The sequence below is a fragment of the Bidens hawaiensis genome, unplaced genomic scaffold (genome assembly GCF_021521415.1).
Source record: "Bidens hawaiensis isolate Kalapana, Puna unplaced genomic scaffold, B.hawaiensis_p1.1 tig00002414_1, whole genome shotgun sequence".
Classification (NCBI taxonomy): domain Eukaryota; kingdom Viridiplantae; phylum Streptophyta; class Magnoliopsida; order Asterales; family Asteraceae; genus Bidens; species Bidens hawaiensis.
Window position 1 is genome coordinate 3,228,657 of NW_027491131.1, and position 23,880 is coordinate 3,252,536.

At 35.1% G+C, this 23,880-nt stretch overlaps 1 protein-coding gene, 1 non-coding gene and 1 pseudogene across 2 annotated transcripts; all 3 read left to right on the forward strand.

Moving 5' to 3' along the window:
• The first annotated feature begins 285 nt into the window (after nucleotides 1–285).
• Nucleotides 286–11,814, forward strand: LOC143619172 (methyl-CpG-binding domain-containing protein 9-like). The gene is made up of 10 exons (XM_077091171.1): nucleotides 286–362; nucleotides 3,714–4,182; nucleotides 4,465–5,349; nucleotides 5,573–6,079; nucleotides 7,099–7,401; nucleotides 8,070–8,393; nucleotides 8,489–8,587; nucleotides 8,672–9,133; nucleotides 9,711–10,721; nucleotides 11,329–11,814. The coding sequence occupies exons 1-10, from the start codon at nucleotides 292–294 to the stop codon at nucleotides 11,812–11,814; spliced, it is 4,617 nt and encodes a 1,538-aa protein (XP_076947286.1). The 5' UTR covers nucleotides 286–291.
• A 3,706-nt stretch (nucleotides 11,815–15,520) lies between these two features.
• LOC143619119 (putative lipid-transfer protein DIR1 pseudogene) lies at nucleotides 15,521–15,886 on the forward strand (annotated as a pseudogene).
• Nucleotides 15,887–17,056: 1,170 nt separating this feature from the next.
• Nucleotides 17,057–17,128, forward strand: TRNAG-UCC (transfer RNA glycine (anticodon UCC)). Its single transcript has one exon. It is a non-coding gene; the product is annotated as a tRNA-Gly (tRNA).
• The last annotated feature ends 6,752 nt before the right edge of the window (nucleotides 17,129–23,880 follow it).

Sequence of the window (23,880 nt, forward strand, 5' to 3'; positions counted from 1 at the left end):
AACACTCCAACTCGATCTAACCAAAACAAAACCCCATACCTCCGTCCGTCTCACCCAAACCACCACCAACAACAAACCACCGGTAATGACGACGGAGCCACGGCGGATCACCGGTTTGCTTCGTACGGCCGTACACACCACGCGATGGTGCTATGCTCTGTCTGCGTAAACCTCTTCCATGTAGACGACTGCCGTAGTATCGAAGACGAAACTAACTGGACGTGCGCCAACTGTTCGACCAAATGCCTGAGCCAAATACCGCACCGATCTTCGGTTTCCGGTGCTTTTGATATGAATGCTTCACCGCCGCGAGAGGTTGACGATGATCACGTGGAGGTTGATGTGATAAACGGTGCCCTAGGGTATGATCTTTTGCTTTTACTTGATAATATGTGTGATTAGTTAACAATGCATGTTTGCCTTTGTTGATGCTATAGTTAGGTGAGCTAATTAGTTATAGTGTATGAAATATGGAGTTGCATTAGTTATAGCTCATAAATGTTTGTTGCTATGGAGTTTAGTCTTGGATGCCTCAAGGGGTGTTTGGATCGCGTTAAAACCTAAAAGAAATGATAATAGTGATTGTAAATACTAACTTTTGATTGGTTTAATGTCAAGATAATATGATTTTGGAAACCAGACATGCATACAAGGATTTCTAGTAAGGTAAACTGGTTATTGAGAGAGATTGTAGAATTATGTATTCTCTCCAACTTAAGCACTTTACAGTGATTATTTTAATAATATTTGTCAAATGTCGATGATCAATTTGAAAGTGCACATCCAAACACCGCTTTAGGTTTCCATTTCATACAACTTCAAGCATGGGTTCTTTTGTTGCTCAATAAGTTTTGGTGTCTCGTTTTATGCTTACATGCGTGAATAATGCATTATTTAGTTAGTGCTTTCAACTTGCTTTGTTGATGTACCGACAACTTTATACAAGGCATTTAAATATAATCCTTTATACTGGGTTGTTTGTTTTTTGTTGCACTTCTACACAAACAATGCTTTTAGACAATTAGTACCAAACGCCTCATGTATCTAAAGCACTAGCTACTCACCTTGCTTCTCGACTTTTGGGATCTAAATGCCTCAGAGCACCTCGAGCTTTTCAAAACAATGGATGGCGTGTGGTCACCGGTGCAAGAAACACAAAGTTTCACTGAATGGCTGGGTGGTCAATGGTGGTGTTTCTCTTCTTTCTCATGCAAGTCTTTTGAACACTTGTGGTATCGTCATGCTATAGTCAAAAGGACGCGAATGCAATTACCTTAGAGGTACAAGAAGAGCCAATAAATTCAACAATGTCGATGATCAACATATAGAATCTCTTTGGGTTGTAGTAGTTGTAATTAAGTGAAGCTGGATTTATTCTTTTTTCTTTTGCTTTTGGGTTTTTCATGATAGACCAAGCTACATATATGGCAAATTACAAGATTGGATATCTATTCCAAATAACCTAGTAAATGTTGATTGGGTTTATCAACTTAGTTGTATTTCGTTACAACATATATATGCCATCACATATATGGTTCAATGCCATATTCTTCTACAAACATTGAATACAATATATCTACCCCTTATCTCTTTTATCCGTCGAATAACTAACTTAATCGTGTTACAATATAAGGTTCAAATCACTGTCTTGTATCTTAGAGATTCACCTTACAGATTTTACTTAATAAATCATTTTTGAATGCACATCTTGCTATCGTGGACAACGTCGAGTTGAAACTGGACTGGATTGAACCCAAAACTGTAGTTTCTAGAAAATCGAAACTGACAACCCGGTCGATTTAGGGTGGGTCGGTCTTAGTATTTTCGGGTTGGATCGGTCTCAGATTGGAACAGGATCGGATATGAAACTTTTAGGCTAAGATGGTTCACATTTCGATTTTTTATTTGAACCCAGACTAGACTGAACCTAAATCCACTCCTAGCAATAAGGTTGAAAATCGCACGGAACACGCATAATTGGTCCGGTCTTGGGGTCGGGTGTTCGGTCCAACCGGAATTCTGCATAACTCTAATGGGACTTGTTAGATTTTCTTTGTCGGTGAGTTGCATAACACTCACAAAGTTGAACGATCAAGTCAAGGATGCATATAATTGCCCATTAAGGGAAAATGTTGTGGCAAGGCAAACAAATGTTTTGGATTAGAGTAAAAGGTGTGGTCTCTAGAGTAAATGATGTCTTGAAGTAAGAACTTTTTCATAATTTACCTTTCACTTAACAATAAGTAAAAGGTGTGATCTTATCATAGAATGTTCAGTATCTTCTTTCATGAGGATTATATAAAGGACTTCCAGAAAATGCTATATTGCTTTTAGCTATTTAGAAGAAAGGTCCACCAAGAATTGGTGTCCGCACCCAAAACAAATCAACAAATTGCACCATATTTCAATTATGAAACAAGTAGGAATTTACTAGTATCATTGTTGTTTGGATAGTACATGTGATTATACCAAACCATAAAACTTAAGCCGAACCAAAATTTTATCATACCTGCCCGATTTGGTTCTCGATTCCAGATACAGCAAAAAATCTGCATCTGATTATAAAAAAACCGGTTCTCAATTAGATCTTCTCCAAATTCATTTTTTTTAACTTTAATGAAATGGCGTTGTTTAGGCTTAAATCACTAGCCCAACGTCCCATCAACAATCCGGTTTGGGCCAAACTATTACCAAGATGAGGTCTTAGGTTCAAATCCAATTTCCACTGTATTTTTGGCCTTTAACCCCCTTGAAGGCCACCCCCAGCCAAACTGCTTTTTACCTGAACCCATTGGTTACATGCTATTGACGGTGCCGTGAGTTTATTTGGTTCTCACGATGCCTAAAAAGCAATGGGCTAATCTTTTGCTATATAGAAACACTTGGAGACTCAGAAATATGTTGTAAGCTTTATGCTATATCATAAGTCTTTCCTTCTTTGATAGGTGGTGTTTATAAAACTAAAAAAATGCATGTTAATCATGAATGCCTCCAATGGTTTAGTCATTCTAGTATGCATGAACCAATAAGATGCAAACCAAATTATGATGACTTAAGACGAAGTCTTAGTAATAATATGTTTGAATTAATAGTGTAACGATATGCATACGTTTCGTGTCCTTGGTATCTTTTACAACCAGCTTCCAAGCAGCTGGGATCGTATCAAATACACAATGGCTAATTTGTTTTTGGGATAATATATGGAAGCCACCTAAGTATTTAACTATCTTTCATTAAGACCACCTAAGTATGTATGAAGTTTTTATTTATAATTTTATACTAGTTCCTTCCAAAACATGTTTGTTGATGAAAAGTACAAAAATGCCCTTATATATATTTTAAAAAAATAATGATGTTTACGTATAACGTTTTGACACTTCATCAAAGGTACTTTTGTCTTTTCAATAAAATAAAGGGCATTTTTGTCATCCAACTTGTTTTGGCCAATTTGTATAAATGAAACCGTATTCATAATGGAAAAAGGTTGAAGACTTGTATGGCCTGTACACATACTGTCCTGTTAATTTATATCCATTTTTCACCAGTGTGACGCCATTTTTTACACCATTAATCCTCTAATAATGCCACCAGCCTGGTATGAATTCGCGATGCGTCTGATTTATATAGAAACTTCACAAATACATTAGAATTAGAATTGTTCAGTAACTTGCTTTATTTAAATTCTAACTTTCCATTTCTTTTTCTTTCTAAAGAATGCAGGAAACATTTGGTAATCCGTTAGTTCAATGTTCCTTAACTTCTCCAAACACTCGTACAGATATGCAAGTTGCACAGTTGAATCTTGATATTGCAACACAAAATGCTCACCTAGTGTATTTACAAGCACTCAAAGATTACGTATCTGATAAACGAGGCATATTAGGAGATGGTTGGCGTGTTAGGTTTAAGTATTCAGAAAGAACGTGCAAAACTTTTCCAGTTTACTGTGCCCCAGATGGAAGTAAATTTGATTCAATGCCAAAAGTTGCTCATTATCTTGGTTTATTATCGGATTCCTTTTTATTTAAGACAAACGATAGCATTGGATTACTGCAAAATGGCTTGTGCGCTGCTAAAAATATGGAAAGTTCTTCAAGGTCGATGAGCAAGGTCGTTAATGGTGGAAATGCAGTTGAAGTGGATCCCATTCAGAATGGTAACCGTGGGTCAGAAACGCTTCTGGTAAGTTTGTTATCCTTCTCCAATGCCTGCCTTTAATACACTTGCAATATACTTTCACCTTTGGTCCATTTTGGTAATTATAAATATTCTTTATCCAATTTGGTATTACAAGTTTTTTGATGGGTTATTTTTGTAATTATAACCGGTTTTGATTATTAACTAGTTTTTGACAGGCTATTTTACTTTTAGCTAATTCAAGATAAAACATAACCTGCTCTTGATGATTTTTTTTAAATCGACTTTTACCATTTTATTGTGATTATATTGTTAAATTTGTTGCAGGATGGTTTTCCAATTCAGTTTGAAGACTTCTTTGTTATCTCAATTGGAAAAATTGACCCACAAACTCCATTTCACAACGCTTCCCATATCTGGCCCGTTGGCTACAAGTCCATGTGGCACGATAAGCTTACAGGGTCCGTTTTTGTGTGTAATGTGTTGGATAAAGGTAATTGTGGCGCATCATTCAAAGTAACCCGGTATCCATGCTCAAAACAATCAACCCCAAATGCTGCAACAGTAATCTACAAACCAAAATGTGGGCCCTCTGATCAATCAAACTGCTTGCCTACCGAAAGTCAACACATGACTTCTAAGAACTCCAATGATGATTTAATCGGTGAAATTTCAGTTGAGGGGAGGTCACCATCATCTGCATGGCAATTGGTTTTAGAAACTTTGTTACTTTCATGCCGCCATATATTTCAAGATTTAAAGTTTTTAAGTTTTTGCTGTAACCACAGTGTTGAAAGCCAACATTCTTATGGTTTGTATGGTATTGACTCATTGGACAAATTTGGGCATTTGGCTGGTCAAACTAACAGAATTCCTAGGTCAATACTCACTGTTGACCAGCTTAACTTTTCTTGTATGGTGCTGAGGAGATGGCTGCAACCCGATAGATTTGGTCTAGATGCAGAGTTTGTTCAAGAACTCATAGAAAAGCTACCAGAAGTTTCTGCTTGTTATAGATATAAATCTTTGGATGCCAGGTGTCAAAACTCGATTGCTCATACTGTTGGAAGCGGTTTTTTTACCGTCTTAAGGAAATATCATTCATTGCCAACGGTTTCAGATAGTATTAGGGAAAACAGGAAAAGACTGGGCCCACCAGGCAATAAAATTACCTCAGATCTTCCTACCAGTTTAATTGGGAATGTTCTCCAGGTATCGCATTGCTTTACATTTATTGGTCAAAACCGGTCGGGTCAACCCGAATACTTTGGTCCATAATGTTAAAATTTTTTTAAAACAAAAAGTTTATCAAGTTATTAGAAAAGTTATATTAGTTCAGTATAAGTCTAAGTTTTCTGAATATATGATTTATAAAAGTTTATTTCCTTGTTTTGTTTTATTTGTTTAATTGTAGTTTTAATTAATAATCTGTTAGGCCTATGAGTTTTTCTTGCGGTTTCATAACATTTTGGGGCAAGAGGCACCTCTGTCTAGACAACAACTGGAATACGGGTTGCTGAATCCATGGATTAATGGCTTAAGTTACACAATTACCCCTGGGGTGCATGGTCGTGAATCGCCGTTATCAAACTTTCATATGGCGACGGTGAAGATATTAGTAGAAAATATGCTATCAAAAGTTGTGGTTAATGATCCTTTTAATATCATGGAAAAGTCAAGAAAAGCTAGGAAGAAAAACATGGAGGTCAAGGTCAATGTTCATGGTCAAAAGTCAAAGATTGGTATATTTCCTATTAATGAAATCACTTGGCCTGAACTAGCAAGGAGATACATTTTGGTTTTATTGTCTATGGATGATAGTTTTGAAGATTTGGAGGTTACGAGCCGCGTATTTAATGAAATATTTCTTTGTTTAAGCGGTAACGGAGGCCCACTTTGTGGTTCTCATACGGGAATGGCTGCAATCGAGGCTGATGCAGTGGTAAGATTTATCCACATTTCTTTCATTGTGTTAATTTTGATCCATTTACTTATGAACGGGTGGCTTTGGGTTGCGGTTCAAATTATAAAAAAAACTACTGGACTGTATTATCAGACTAGTGTTTATTAGTATGAGCCCATGGGCTCAGTTAGGTTTCTAGGGTTCTTTGTGATCTTTATATATAGTAACCTAACCTTTCAATAATACCAATTCACTATTTACCATTGTCTCCGCCGTGCCACACTCAAATAACCGAACCCTAGCCGTCACTACTTGAGAGAAACCATAGACAGGGCGGCTGTCGGCACCGCCGCCGTCCTGTCCGATCTCTGATCGATTTCGTTTTCCGTTTTTTATTTTCCGTTTCAAATAAAGTCTCGGTTTCATTTCTAGATTCCGACCACTGTTCATCAATACTTTTTGTTTGGGCAGTCCTGCCTCTCATCGTCGACACCAGTCGAACCGCCTCCCAACGATCAACTGGCAGCCAAAAACCCCGTAGAACACAGATCTCATTGGTTAAACGGGTAGAAAGCCAACTAGAGTGTTTTAATAACCTGTTTCGCAAAGACTATTTTATTTTAGAAAGGTAAGCTGTGATAATATAGTTTTTGTAACCATATATGATACATCAACTCGTATATGCAGATCTGCTTATAATTACATGATTATTTAGGGGTCAAATAGTGAAGCTTTGTGAATACTCAGTTCGATACGTAGCTGCAAAAAAATCTCGTTATCAGTAGATACTTGATAAGTGGACAATTACTTATGTACATTTTAGTCTTCTGTCACATGATCTGTTAATTCAAGAAGCAGAAACCCATTTAGTCTCCACCTTATTTCATTGCTGCTGATTATCTGATTTTCTTAGTTCATTATCACATTCGCTCTAAAAACACATTTATAAATCCTTGTAACATGGTTGGATATTTATATTTGCTAACTGGGAATTGCTTGTGTTTTTTGTTTCTTGAGTCAATTCTTACCACTTAAGATCATTTTTTTGTTATTTTTAGGTCCTAGCAGAGGCATCAAAGAAAGTATTTTCTTCGGTGAAGAGTAAAATTGTTGACTTCATCATAGATCAAAAAGATCTTAATATTAACAACTCTGCCACTGAGAAAAAGAGAACTGATAAATGTCCCGAGTGGATTAAGGTTCTAGAACCCATAAGAAAGCAACCAACAAACGTGGGAGCAAAAATAAGAAACCGAGTTAAAAAATCTTTGGAAAGAGGGCCACCAGAGTGGGCCACAGAGATGTTGTTGAAGTCCATAAGCAAAGATGTCTACAAGGGTAATGCTGCGGGACCCACAAAGGTTTGTGCTTTGACTTCATGTTTTGAAATTTTGTTGACCTTTAGGTAGCAGTGTTGACCTGTTTTTTTTTTAATGGGCCGATGTGGTTGGGTTTTATCTCTGACGGATCAAAAATGTGAAATAAAAATAGTTAATTTGAAAGGGTACGGGCCAAATGGGTTGAAAGTTACCAAAATTGTGCTTTTAATGCATAAAACCTGAATTTCTAAAAAAGAAAGATTAGTACTGAAACAGTATAATCTTTATTATCATTTTTTGATGCAACAGGTTAGGAACAGGTCAAAACCCACTGCACATATTTAATAAACAGGCCATGAACATGTTGGGTTGTGGATAAAGGGGTTGAACTCCTACTCCTTTAAAATTTAGAACATATAAAAACAAATTTATAAATTATAATATCAACTTGTTTACAGCTCAACTAACCTCCCAACCCATTTAGATAATTGGGTTATGTGAATCGTTCCCAAGTTAAATGGGTTAGGCGTGCCCAAGTTAAGGTTGGCTTAACTAAACGGGTTGTGCTTGGGTTGGGTGATCCGACCACAACCAACACATATTGCCACCCTAACAAAAACTACCCGTTTGACCGGCTACCTAACTCACTTTTCTTCCCCACCTCTGCGTTTTTTATTTCATAACTGATTTTTTAACTGAAATAATAACAGAAAATTGTTGTTGAGGTTCTTGAGAAAGTGAAGCACGAAAATCCACTCACTAAAAAGAAGACAAAAGAAAGTCGTGCTATAAGGACGGTATCAGATGTTATCATGAAAAGGTGTCGACTGGTGCTACGTGCTGTTGCTGCTCAAGATGAAAACAAGTTCTTTTTCATTCTCATGGCTGAATCTTTCTTGAAAGTTAATGAATCTGACAATGATGCATATCTTGAAATGGTTTCTAGACCGTTAGACTTCAGGACCATTGACCTCAGATTAGATGCAGGCTCTTATGGTGATTCACATGAGTCTTTCATTGAAGATGTTCGTGAGGTATGCCAAAAAGTTAAAAATTTTTTTTACATATTTTTGGATGCATTTCTCAGTTTAACTGTCTGGAAATCTAACATGTAATGTTCTTTTGGCAGGTTTTGCAAAATTTAAGGATAAGGTATATGAACAGCTATAAATATCTTGAATTGATTGAGAAAATCTCAAAACAGCTAGAAGATCGGTATGAACAAGAGGTTAGTTGTTATGATTCATATCTTGGAAACTGGGTTTATTCCAAATTGTCAAATGGTTATTAATTTATCATTTACATCCTCCAGGTACTCACTCTGGTCAACACAATACTCAAATACATGAACGCTCCCACCTCATGCGACGAAGTAAAAAACGAGCTAAATATGATGATTGCAGAAACAATCTCGACCACAGTTTTTGTTGCTCCATGGGAAGTAGGAATTTGTAAAATATGTGGAAAAGATGAAAACGACCATATTTTACTTTTATGCGATAGATGCGATGCAGAGTATCATACGTATTGTTTAAATCCGCCACTTCAAAGAATTCCAAAATCAAGTTGGTATTGCCCTCCTTGCATTTCCTTCATTACAAGTCAAAGTCAAGGTCAAACTATGTCACGAGAAGACAACTTTGACTCCATGGTGTCAAGTCAACCCAGTGAAAAGAGAAGTCAAAGAGAGTTTATCCGTAGTGGTCTAGAGGCACTTGCGGATTTAGCAGATGGTATGGAGTCAACAGAGTACTGGGAACTAGGAGTGAAGGAGGTTAGCTTTGACTTTCGTTTCATCTCTATTTCCTGTCTGACTTTGACTTTTAAAGTCAAACCAACGTTTTAAGTTTTGAAATTGATGATAGATTCAATTCAGAAAACAAAATTAATATTTGCATTGAAATATTTAATAAGTTTTGTAATTACTAAACAAATGGTAATAATATTTTTGACAAATACAAGTGTAGAACCTCCTAAACTGACATACACAGACTCAATGATTATTGTAATCATATTTTCTATGAAATCATAATTCAAGTATTTGTTATTTATATGAAAATGGAAAAAGTTTTCATTGTATATATATTTTTTTTACACAAATCCGACACGTTAAAATTTTTTTTATGGAGTTACCCGTTTTAAATCATATTATTTTTTTCGACACAATAAAAATTGACCCGTTTTGACCTGTCACACAATCCACCTTACCTTCCATCTTTCCAACTTTACTAGTAATATTATTCGATTATGATTGAAAAAATAATAGGAAAATCTTGAATTAATATATTTTTGCTGGTCCTTTTGAATTGCCTGAATTGTTTAATAATAAACATGCAACCGCTCATTTGCAGAGGGTTTCTCTTTTACACTTCTTGTGTGACGAGGCTTTGAGTTCGACAGCAATTCGAGAATACATAAGCATGGATAATTGTGACATCAAAAGAAACTTTTTGGGCCGGGACTGGGCCGGAAGACTGTACTGGACTCTTGGCAGGCCTGAGAGGCTGTTTGTATCGGGCCCAGTAAGTGAAGGTGAAGTGTGTGAGCCCTCTAATACTTCATCTGAAGAATTTGATTCTTGGATTTGCTATGAATCCGATACGGAAATCGAGGCTCTCGTTGAATGGTTAAGAGATGATGAAAGAGAGAGTGAATTGAAAGAAGAAATTATAAAGTGGCAAAAGGGTAAATTAAGTAATCCTCATGGTCAAGCTGACTTGCAAGTTAATTGCTTGCGGTCATCGGTTTATAGATGCACCAATGCAAGGGCAGAATTGGAAAAAAAATTCGGTACGTTTGGCGATAATAGAATCATCCAAGGAAGTAAAACGCCATTCAACTCGACATTTCTCAATAATCGATGTGAGGGTTTTGAGAAGCAGTTGACTTTGACTAACGGGTTTGTCGGGTCAAACAAAAACCCGTCATTTTTTGTTCCTGAATACCCTCCCGGTTACGAAACTGCATTCTTGATCAAGCAGGGAGTCAAGTCAAACGGGCCACCATCTGAGGTTAACCGGTCAAACCTCGAGGTAAAAAAGACAAATGAGAGCTCGTCTTTTATGCAGGGAGATCACTTTTGCTATAACAATGCTTCATTTTTAGTCAAACACGGAGTCAATTCAAACAAGTCAACGTATGAGGCTGGCGGGTCAAACCCTGAGGGTATAACTGGAAAGAATCCCTCATTTTCTTCTGGATCATTGACGAGCCGGGTTGATGAAATAATTCAGTGTCTTAAAATGATTTTATTTGATATTGAAACCACTCTTCCAAGAGATGCTTTCCGATCTTCAAGAGTAGACTCGGATAAATTACGTGCTTGGCAGGCTTTTCTAAAATCAGCCCATTCCATTAATGAGGTGAGTTTTGCATTTTTCATCTTTTTTTTTAATAATTATTTGCAAAGCGTTGTATTTGTCCATGAAATTGGAAAGTAATATATATACACACTCGCACACACACACACACACACACACACACACAGGTCAATTACAAATGCTAAATTATTGCGAGAACAAAAAAAAATTAAATCTTTTTATTTTTCCTTCTGCGGTTCATGTGTTTTAAAACTTTTATTTCTTACATACAAATGCCTATGTCATGTGTGTAAAAAACCATAAAATTAATCTTTTTAGTATTTTTTATTTTTATCTTTTAAGAGTTTAGTATATAGAAAATCTAATCTACACATGATTTGCACGTATACGTTATAAATGAACGAGTTTTGTTATTATTTTTATATTTTATTAGAATATTGAAAGAGAGAAACAAACATTATTGCATTTCAATCATTTTCTTATATTTTAAAATTATATTCATATATAATTTATCTGATTATTACAACTCTAGACAACCGAGGTAGTAAGATACATGTAAATACATTATATCCTGTTATACCGAACATGTTTTATTACACATGGTGATTATTATTATTTCTTAAAATGTTAACCCTGCTTTATATTCCAGATGATACAAGCAACTATTATTTTAGAAGACATGATTAAAACCGTGCATTTAAAAAAAGAATGGTGGTACTGGTCATCACCTTCAGCTGCTACTAAAATCAAAACCGTTTCATCTCTCGCCCTGTACATCTACGCCCTTGATGCCGCTATCAGTTACGAGAAGCCACCCCCGACACCGCCACCACCACCACCTCCACCTCTACCTCCGGTGACATTGACGGAACCCATGGTGGCAACAGGAGTTTTAAAGCCAAAGGAAGAAACTCCTAAAAAGTCGAAGTTGAAGAGAAAGAATGATGTGGAACCGTCTCGGGTGTCAAAACCCAAAGATAAACCAAAGAAAAAGAAACTTAAAGTTTCAGACAGTGTTGTTGTAGATGGTGTTGATCAAACTGTGGAGGCGGTTAAGACTGGTGAACCGTCATCCGTGAGCCATGAACCGTCAGCCGTGAGCAATGAACCGTTGATGTTATGGTTTGAACCCTGATTGCATCCTGGTGTTGTAGAGTGTGTGGCTGCAACATATAATGCAAAGGCGGGTAGCCTTTTTTTTTTTTTTTTTCAATCTCGTGTTTTAGATAGAAGCATATAGAGCCCTTGATTGTTGTGTTTTCTTCTGTTTTCGAAATGTATCGGATGTTTAAATTCTAAGGGTTCTATATATTTATCAGTCGTTTGCTCACATATATGAATCTCCTGCTTTTCTTTACTTTTGTCTCGTGTAGTCTACACATAACTTTTAAATCCAGGGTAGTTATATATGATTTTATGTACCTATTGCAATCGGCGCATTTAAGTTTCTTATATAAATGTTAACGTTAAGGGGCGAACTGTGGAAACGAGGGGCGTGCGCATTGAAATGCTGTCTTGTTGGGCTATTGAAAACATTTCAGTTTTGTTTCTCAGTTTTGGGGCGTCATAATGGTTCGATTCGCTTTTATAGGTTTGAAAATTTTGGGTCGAAAAAGCTGGACTTAAATAATGAATTTGAGATTAAATCTTTAGACCTAATTTTCATTTATGGTCAATGATTAACTTATTATTACACAAATGCACTAATTACCTAGAGGATGTGGGTTGGGCTAATGGGTTTGATGGGTGAAAATGTGAAATGCTCTAGTACCGGAGTCTGGAGCCCAAGCTTTGCGACGAGAGTCATAGAAGGGTGTTAACGGAGATGTATTTGTTACATGGTATATTGGTGAATTAATATATAGATCATGTACGTTTTAACCTAAACGTCGGTGAAGCTTAGCAAGCCACACGGTTAACTAAAGTTATAAAATTAGCTTTGATTATAATAAGTTAAATAAAAAAAGAAATTTAAAAAATCATCGAAAGGAAAAAAGAACTTTATTAACGTTTAGGGCCAGTGTAATAAAATAATACATTTGAGAAAAATAAATGCAATTATCATAATGCCACGCAGACCAGCAAGGAAGTAAGAGCATCCATAACGGGGTGTGGAACCCAAGGTCCGGATCTACATGGCGTACTGCAGACAAGATGGTTACAAACTTCCTTGTTGTGGAGCAAAGTCTATGAACCAAAGTTTGTTCTTGCAAACTAGTGAGGTGGATGCCATTTTCTCTCTCTATCTCACATACATATGTATATATTATTTACATATATATTATATATTATTTTAATGTGGTTTGTAGAAGTTTGTTGGGAGGTAAATGAAGATTCTTGAGAAAAGTTTAGAATCTTATGTGAAGCTGATATACCAGTTTGAGAAAGTTTGTTGTTATAGATGCTCTAATACTATTTGACACGGATTTGTATTTAACAAAAGGTGACACAAACACAATATAACTGAAGTTTGACAAATTTGCCCTTACCTTCTTGTACGCTTCTATACTCTTACTGTACAAGGGTAAAGCTGCCAATTGTTGGTTGCCATGAATCATATTTTCTGTTGTGTACAAATCTGCGCGGTCAATATCGCCGATATATCGGTTACGGGTTCTTTGGTAAAATATCGGTTAAAATATCGGTCAGAATATCGGTACCGATAATATCGGCGATATTGACCGATATTTAGCCGATATTTGACAGATATTTCCGATATTAATGTTTTAAGTCCTAATTATCAGTTTTAGTGTTCAATGTTAGTGTTTTAAGTCTTAATCAGTTCTCACTTGCTACGATTGTTAGTGTTTTGCAAGTTGCAAAAGGTTAATTTGTTAGTAGTAGGAGAGTATATTGAATTATTAGTGCTAAATTGCTATATATATGAATTTTACATGATATTAAAATACCGATATCCCACCGGTATATCACCGTGATAACCAATATCTCAGATATCGGTCCTTAACCGAAATTCGATACTTTTCCGCATTAACTGCTTAGGTACAAATCAATGAATCACACTCCACACCTCCCATTCAAATTGTCTAGACATGCAAACATATGAAGATCATCCATTTCAAGTTTACTTGCACGAAATAATTTGCTTTATAAACATTTAAGCATCACATTCAGCCTTTTACACTAACTTTTAAATTTTTATTGTCATATGTTTTTGCAATACTTAGACATACACTATATAATAAATAATTGATACATAAGTGTTGTATAATAGTCTTTACAACAATTTTAAAATAAACAATACCCTTTTATTTTCTAAAGTCTTTATAGCTTTTAACAAAATTTAAATAAACTGAAAAACCAGAAAATAACTTAAAATTTTTTAAATTTTTTTTATAAATGCACTATCTTAAAAAAGTTATAAATAACTAATATTTTAATAGGAAATCATCATAACAATACGACATTCGCAATCTTATTTTACCACAGCATTTATTTATTTATATAACCTAGAATATCATTAGGAATTTAACCCAACTACACTTGTTTTAACTATGAATTTGGCTCGTGAGTTGTTTTTCAAGTTCGGACTAAACTCGTTTACTATTTATTAGTATATACACTTTTAACTATTTTAGGGAAAACCTTAAACGAGTCTAAGCTCGTCCCAGGATCGTAGTACCTTAAGCGAGCGGCTCGAGCTCGGCTATGTAGTGTTAAATTAATGCATAGTAGTCCAAAACAGGTAAAACTTAAAAATACACAAGGCTCGATAAGGCTTGACGAACCTAAACGAGCTTACCATACATGGTTCGAACTCGAAGTCGATAACTCTTTTATTTTGAACGACGAAAATTTATAAAGCACTGATCAGCAATAAGCTAGACAGACAAAGAAAAGAAAGACTACATGAAAAGCATGAGATTTTAATCCACTCTGTCCACGATACCTTACATTTTTTTTCCTACTCGAGAACCAATAAAAAGAAAAAAAAAACATAACATCATCAAACAATATTGAGTTTTTTGACCGATTCTTCAAGAATACCAAATTATTTCGAAGCTTCCAAACAACCCACCAAGACATATATAATTGTACCTATAACTTCTTTCTTAAAGCTTGGGCTCGGGCTCGATAACTAAACGATCTTTAGTAAAGCTTGAACTCGGCTTGTTTTCACCCCTAGTTTTAAACTAGTACTTACCCAACCTAGAGGTGCACAAACCGGGTATTTTCAGGAACTGGAACCGGGTAGGAATTGGTTCCGGGTATGGTCAACAAAAGTCAAAACCGGGTCTGGGTAGGAATCGGTTCCGGGTATGGTCAACAAAAGTCAAAACCGGGTCTGGGTAGGAATCTGTTCCGGGTATAGTCGGGTATTTAACCGGGTTTTGACCGGGCTTTCCGTTTTTTTTTTCGGGTAGGGTAGGATCGGGTTTTGACTGGGTATTTCTGGTTACGGTTTCACCGGGTACGGGTACGACTTTGAGGAGAAATCCTATGCCGAGTCTTATCCACGGGTAGGATACGGGTAATAATCGGTTCCGGGTCAGGTCCGAAACCAGGTATTTTGTGCACCTCTAACCGCACCCATGACTCATGAGTCATCTTATCACAATCTTTGGTGGGCCCCAATTTGGTTTTAACACACACAAAACCACATGGCTTGACATCAGCCCAAATTACGGCCCACACTCAACCCGTGACTTAATAGTTAATACTTAATAATAGTACACAAATTATTCTTCCTTCACGGGTCTTATTTTATTGGGCCCTACTTCAAGCCCTTTAAGTATACAACTTATTTTACTTGTGACAACATAATAATAATAATAATAATAATAATAATAATAATAATAATAATCATAAAGTGATATTAAACTTATACTAAAATGGTGGCAAAGGCTCAAGTTGTGGTGTTTTTGGTGTTGGCGTTGGCGGTTGCGATTGGCGCGATTGAAATATGCAACATGACCGAGGACGGTTTGGTGGCGTGCAAGCCGCCAGTGACGAACCCAGACCCGGTGGACCCCACACCCGAGTGTTGCAAAGTGGTTGAGGGGGCTGACATGAACTGTTTATGTTCGTATAGGAACTCGAGTATGTTGCCTTCTTTAGGAATTGACCCGGTGCTTGCGGTAGGGTTACCCGCTAAGTGTAGCCTCCCCGCTCCGCCGTGCTAATTGGTGGTTCGTGGTGGTTGGATGCTTTTTCGGTGGTGGAATAATAATATATATATTTTGATATTATAATGTTTGTGGGCGAAACTTTGTGATAGGAGAGTGAAGAAGATATTATATTGATGTAAACACTACTTTTTAATGAAATATATTATTATTATTACTACTACTACTCCGCCGTGCTAATTGGTGGTTCATGGTGGTTGGATGCTTTTGTGATGGTGAATAATAATATATATATATTGTCAGATTATTATGTTTGTTGGCGAAACTATGTGACAGGAGAGTGAAGATATTATGTCGATGTAAACACTACTTTTTAATAAAATATATAATAATAATAATAATAATAATAATAATTATTAATTATTATTATTATTATTATTATTGTATATTATATCTCCTGTCATGTTGAACCAAACAGATCGTTTAACCATAAATTTAGATGTTTTTAATTTTTGAAATATGTAATTATGTATTATAATTTTGAACCATATTTATTATTTCAAAATTTTAATACAAATTATTGAGTTAAATATATCGATTCAAACCTAAACTGTTAAACTGTCAAACCATTAAAACCGATCCTCCCAACCTGGCTAGTTTATCATTTCCTAAAACTGATGAAAGTCTTTATTAATAAACTGAATGACATTGGCACCAATGTCATAAATCATCATTAAAACAAGTAGAGAATTCCAAATAAATATATACACGCTATGACACAATAACCAATTGTAGACAAGTTACAAATAGAAGAAATTAGTGTGTACGCGCACTTTCCGTCTATTCTACAAAGAGTGTGTAGATACGCGTATTAAATGTCAATAAAACAAAGTTTTTAGGGGTTTGCATGAAACTGATCCGTAATCGAAATAACCGAACCCAGCCCAAAACCCACGAGCTGGTTTTATGTTTTTTCAAAAACCCAATTTGAGGTTCGGTTTCGGCTTTATATGTACCGAAAAAATCAAACCCATAAAAAAACAGAAACTGGGCATTTACATATTTCCCCAAACCATGCTTAAAGAGTATTGTACATTGTGCATTAAAAACTTGTATTTTTGGGAAATATGTAATTTCAAAAGTTTAGAAAGGGAAAATATGTAAAAATCCCTTAAATTTATGGATTATAACTTATAAGTGTAACCGAAAACTTTTAGGTTTAAATGTGTGATAATCATATAAAATAAAATTAAAAACATAAATATAAAATATAAGCTTTAAAATACACAAGCAGCGTTTGTAGTCCAACGGTTAGGATAATTGCCTTCCAAGCAATAGACCCGGGTTCGACTCCCGGCAAACGCAATAGACTGTTTTAAATTAATATTGATTTTTTGTTTCATTCAAACAGTTTGAGATTGTCACTCTAATTTTTCATAAGCATATATTGTTTAAACTCTAAACAACAATATTCTTGTTTCTAAATGATAAATACATTTATCATCATCATCCGTCCGTCGTCGTCGTCAGTGTTTTGAAAACTCGACCAATATCGGTCTAAAAAATAGGGTTGTAGACGAGCCCGAGCGTAAGCTTGGCTCATTTTGATTTACGAGAGCTTGAGCTCAGTTCATTTCAATCTCTTTTCTAAAGCTCGAGTTTGGCTCGTTTATTACTTATTAATATTTAAAATTGTGTCCAAAAAATTGTCTATACAGCCGTATAACCCTATACGGCCCGTATAGGTCTATACGTAACGTAAAATTTTCAAAAAATTGTCTATACGACCGTATAGCTCTATACGCCCCCCGTATAGGCTATACGAGGCACTACAAACAATGAACGACAAGGTCCGACACAAACTGACATGATTCAGGTGCTATACGACCGTATAGTCCAATACGAGCCGTATAGAAAAAAAATTGGTGTATGAAGATCCTAGGTGGTGTAGGAGGATCCTATGCCTTAATTAATTTAAAACTTATTTAATTATTTTTATACACTTTGAGAAACCGTAACGAACCTAAACTTGGCTCGAGCTCATCTACATTTCTTTAAACGAGCCAAAGTTCGGCTAGATCTCGACTTTGCAATGTGAAATTAATACATAGAACTAGAAGTCCAAGAAAGTTAAAAACATAAAACATAAAACAACATTAGGCTCGTTAAGGCTATACAAGCCTAAATGGTCTTCCCATACAAGGCCTGAGCTAGAGCTCGATAAGTAAACGAGCCTTATTTAGCTCGGGCTCAATAAGGTATGGGTCGTTCAAGATTTTTATCGATTCAATCTCGAGTAGCTAGCTAGCAGCTTGTCTCGTTTGCAGCCCTACTCAAAAGTAATAATGCAGTCAAATAGACAATAAACATAAAAATAATAAACAAATTAATGCCGCTAATAACCTTTTGCATTGTATAAAGCATCATTTTATTCAGTTATTGTATCAAAAAGCAAATGTGAAAGAATCATTGTACACAAATATTCATTAATTTCTTAAACATTTTTTTTTTGTTTTATTTATTTTAGTTTGAGATTGTTGATGGCATTCTGCTTCTTCATAAATAGGGGTATAGCCACGCTCGAGTAGATAAAAGCTCGACTCGTATTGACTTACACTTCAGCTCAAGCTTGGTTTGTTTATTATTTATAAATTAAGTTAATACATATTTAACTATTTTTTTACATTTTGAAAAAACCTCAACGCGCCAAAGCTCGGCTCGAGCTCAGTTAAATTAATATGCAAAGGCTAAAAAATGTTGAAGTTTTAAAATATACTAGGATCGTTAAGGTTCGAGCTCAAACTCGATAACTAAACGAGCTTTATTTGAGGTCGGGATCGATAAGACTTAACTCATTTCGAGCTTTTTTCGATTTGATCTTGAGTAGCTCGCAAGCAGTTCAGAGCTCAAAAACCAGTTGGCCAACATTCATTAGAGAAAATATATAATATGTAGTCCGACGAACAAAAAACATATAAAAAAAAGGTTAAATCAGCAAGTAACATTTTGCCTCAAAAACCATCACTTTTTTCGGTTATTGTATCAAACATCATAATATGTAAAAACAATCAATCAATGTGTACACATATATTCATCAAGTCCTTAACTTGATCCTTAATTTCCTGGCAATATCTACGGCTTTCGGATGCACCGGCCTCTTGCTAGAATCACATTGTTCGGCTTCAACCCAATTCACAACCATTTTCAAAACTAACCGAGACACTTTTGTACCATCTGACTTTGACTTTGACTTTTCATACCCTTTTCCATTGCCTTTTCCAAGAACTCCATGAACCAGTTTCCAGCCTCTTTCTCAATCTGCTTCCCGAGTTTTATCGTATCGGTCAAGCTACCGGGTGACGTTGACTTTTTTCCGATGACCGTTGACTTTTGTTGACTTGTGTGTAATGGGTATTTTCTCATGGTGTCATGCAAGATCTGAGTGTCTTTTAACTCTTTGTTGGTTGTTTTGGTTGCTGCTTTAAGTGACATCATGTTGGTTATCGCTTGAACGATTTGGTTATGGAAGTCAAGAAACTGCTCAAAACAATTGGTTGGGTCGTCCGGGTTACCTGACTTGGTCAAAGCAGATAAAGTCCTGCAATTTAAATAAAATGTTAGATGCTGCAAGACGAGCGACCCGACCCAACCCGACCCGCTAGCACGTTTTTTCCGGCTCTTTTTTAGTTTTATAAATAAGTAATGCATGAAACAATATTACAAAATCTGTTTTGTTAAATAATAATCTTGTTTTCATAAAATGGATTTCAGTTTTTAAAAACACGTTTTAGGCGTTTAATAAATAACTAACGCGTTATTTAGAAGGTAAACATTATAATAATAAAGTGATTTAAAAGGTTGTGTTCATTAAATGTATTTAATGAACACAACCTTTTAAATCACTTTATTGTAGGATTTACCTTCTATATAACGCGTTAGTTATTTATTAAAAGCCTAAAAAGTGTTTTTAAAAACTTAAATCCATTTTATTAAAATAAGATTATCATTTAACAAAACAGATTTTATAATCGTGTTTGGTGCATTACATATTTATAAAACTTAAAAAGAGCCAACAAAAATGTGCTAACAGGTCGGGTTGCTAACAAAAACAAGCAACCCGACTTGTTACTCTGTTAGCATGTTTTTGTCGGCTCTTTTTTAGTTTTATAAATAAGTAAATGCACCAAACAATATTTTACAAAATCTGTTTTGTTGAATAATAATCTTATTTTTCAGAAAATGGATTTAAGTTTTTATGAACACTTTTTAGGCGTTTAATAAATAACTAACGCGTTATATAAAAAAGTAAATATTATAATAAAGTGATTTAAAAGGTTGCATTAATTAAACATACACAATGGTTTTTCAATCAAATTTAATAAATTAGCAAACGGGCCTAAATGTACATAACAAATACTAGGATCAAATAATCATACTTGAGAGACCAAACAAGAGTTTCGGTTGCTGAGGCGTTTCTAAGTGACTGATGGGCAATTTTCTGCGCTCTTTCTTGTCGTTGTACGGCTTCCTATAATGCATCATCAATATTCATTCATTCATAGGAGTAGACGACAAAACACAAAAAAATAATAAAATTTATAAAAAAAAAAGAAACTTGAAGTTATATAAAAAAACACAAAACAAAAAAAATAAAATTTATAAAAAAATAATAAAATTTATATAAAACACAAAAGAAACTTGAAGTTACCTTTCCCAGTAAGCTAAGCTTTTGTGGCAAGTTAAATGACAAACTGGTTTTCGGAGATGAATGAGGAGTAGACGACAGGACTCGTGTGCTCTGCGAACTTGGTGGTGTGACACTTATTTGTTCTGCAAATTATATAAAAAATGATCACTTAAGAAACTTAACTATCTGAACATATTTTCATGATCAAGCTTTCATATCTCGCTGGTGAATTTGATAAGCGTATTAAAGCGTTTTTTGATCATTTTCAAAAACTGTAGATATGACATCTTACTCAAGATTTCGTGTACATGTAAACGTGACATGGCGACTTATTTGTCATTTATTAATTATTTTATAGCAATTTTTTTTCTTTGCATATGTGACATCGTTGTAGCGAGTGTCATAACATCAACTAGTGAAACATAGGCCTGTAAACGAACTGAACGTTCAGTGAACTGTTCGTGAACCGTTTGGCAGGAAGTTTGTTTATGTTCGTTTATTTAATAAACGAACGAACATGAACAAAAAGTTTGTGTTCGATAAATTAAACAAACGAACATGAACACATGTTTCGTTCGTTCATTTATGTTCGTGAAGTTCGTTTATTTATGTTCATTTATGTCCGTTTATTTATGTTCGTTTACATATTAATAGAAAATAATTAAATATTATTTTGAAAAGTCAGCTACTTAATGTTTTTATTTATATTTGTTCATTTAAGTATGTTTGTTTGTGTTCATTTACATTTGTTCATATACGTTTGTTTATTTTTGTTCCGTTATGTTCATGAACTGTTCATTTAGAATTTAAACAAACGAACACGAACACAAAATATGTGTTCGACTAATTGTTCGCGTTCGCTTAAAGTTAAACAAACGAACACGAACATGTCCTCATTCGTGTTCGTTCGGTTCGTTTACAGGCCTAGGCTGAAACATCAATAATTTACCAATAAAATCAAAATAAGGTTGGCTGCTAAAGACAGTGATAAATAGTAAAGTAGGCTGTTAAAAATGGCAAAAAATGTGAAATTTTTTTACTAAATCTTAAAATTTGCCATTAATATATATAAAAAAACATACACATAACACATGTACAACCAGAATTAGGCATGTCAAGATTTAAACTTAAATAAAACTTTTTTTTTCACTTTATTCACAAAAGAATCCAATTACAATAGAGAGGCCGGTAAGCAGACAACAAGTTGCACTGCAACCCCCCTTTTGAATGGCAAATCCGATCCTACTAAAGAGAGACGTTGTGTACCTACAACTGAATTAGAAGGACTTTCAGTAATAACCGAACAACACTTTTTCGTAGGCGTACAATGATCAATAGGCGTTGATGATCCACAAATCCCATGTTCTCTTTTCGGTCCTGTGACCCAAGAACTTCTTCTAGAACCCGATACCTTCGTTTTTAAATTCAAATTCTTATTAATCAAAGATGTACATTGATCAAAATGAGTTGATTTTTCACATATCCCATGTCCGCTTTTCAGTCCTATAACCCAAGAACTTCGTCTAGCACCCGACAACTTTGCGTTTGAATTCAAATTCAAAGACGACGCACAAACAATGTGTTCCTTTCGAGATGTAACCCAAGAACCCCTTTTCAGAGTACAAAATTTTGGTTTCAAACTCGATACACGATCAAGATTCTCGACTACCTTTTTATTAACAATCTCTGGCTTTCCACTAAACCCGAGTAATGGCTCAGGCATTCCAACGAACAGTTGGCGGCCGGGGACCGGTTTCACTCCTTTGGCCACCGGAACAGGCGAACCGAACTCTAATTTTTCCACAAACACAAACTGTCCAAGCTGGATTTGATTGCTGAGAACAAGATTAGCAGGTAAAGTAACATAAACCGAATGAGACGAGTCCGAAACTTTAACGCAAAACCCCTGTTTCGGCCAGAGGTCTTTCTCATCAAGATCGACCGGCATTATATCGGTAACTTGTAAAAGTGTATTCCTGTGTTCACTTGTGGGTTTTACACCTGAATTCATTCCATCTAGCAGCTTCAACAGCGACCCGGGTGTCAATTTCGCCATTACATTAATTTTTCGATTTTTTTTCAAGTTTTAAAATTTGCAAAATTGAGAACAGGAAACTAAAATTGGTCTTGATTAAACAAAACCCAGTTTCTTAATTGAAGAATTTGTAGTGATTTATGAACAGAATTTGACAGAATTTAGGGTTTTTGAGTTCAAATTCAGTTTTCAAAATTCGCAAAATTAAGAACAGGGTATTGAACAAGATGTTAATCGAACACGACCCGGATGTTTAATTGAACTCTTGTGATCAATTTTCAGTGATTCTTGAACAAATTTTAAAAGAAATTAGGGTTTTTGGGTCTAATTTCAGCTTTCAAAATTAGCAAAATTGAGAACAGGGTATTGAACAAGATGTTAATCAGACAAGACCCAGATGTATAATTGAAGTTTTGTGATCGATTTATTGTGATTCTTGAACAATTTTGAAAGAAACTAGGGTTTTTGGGTTTAATTTCAGCTTTCAAAATTCGCAAAATTAGGAACAGGGTATTGAACAAGATGATGATCGAACAAGAATTACTTGTTCAATTGAAGTAGTGTAACGATTTACGAACAGAATTTGTAGGAATTAGGGTTTATGTGTTCGAATTCAGTTATCAAAATTCGCAAAACTGGGAACAAATTCAGGAAAACTGAGAACAGGGTATTGAACAGGATGATGATCGAACGGTAATCAGGTGTTTAATTGAAATATTGTGATGGATTTACGGAGATTAGTTGAGCAGAATTTGAATGAATTTAGGGGTTTTGTTATGGGAGCGTATTATGGAGCGTTTCTTTGTGTCATGAGATTATTTATTGTTGACTTCTTTGTTATTCAATTTGGGCGGGTAGAGTGGCTTAAACGATGTCGTTTGGGGTTATTTGGACGTTTGAATATATAAACAAAAGTAACCCTGAAGTTTTGATAACTTGCTTTTCATGTTTTCGATTTCGGTATTTTCAATTGAACAAGTATTGATAGGTACGATATTCGGTAATTCTAATTAGGGATGAGATAGGTATTGTATTGAAAAATATTGATACTGAAAACGAGTAAAATCATATACCGGTTACTGTGCCGATAGAAAATACCGAAACCAAAAACATGAAAAACAAGTACCGATACTGATTGAGAATACCGAGTAAGATACCGATTACGGTACCGGTACCGTATTTTCAATGGAACTGGTACTCGTTATTCGTGTTTTTGGTCTCGGTATTTTCAATCAATGCGGTATTCAGTATATGGTTTCACTAGCTTTCGGTACGGTAACAATACGATATTGAATTATTGATCTCATCCCTATTTGACTGCATGTTACTTATTTTGTTTTATTTAACAAAAAAAGAATGTTAGATCGTATGAAAAAAAATGTGTTGTTTGATGAG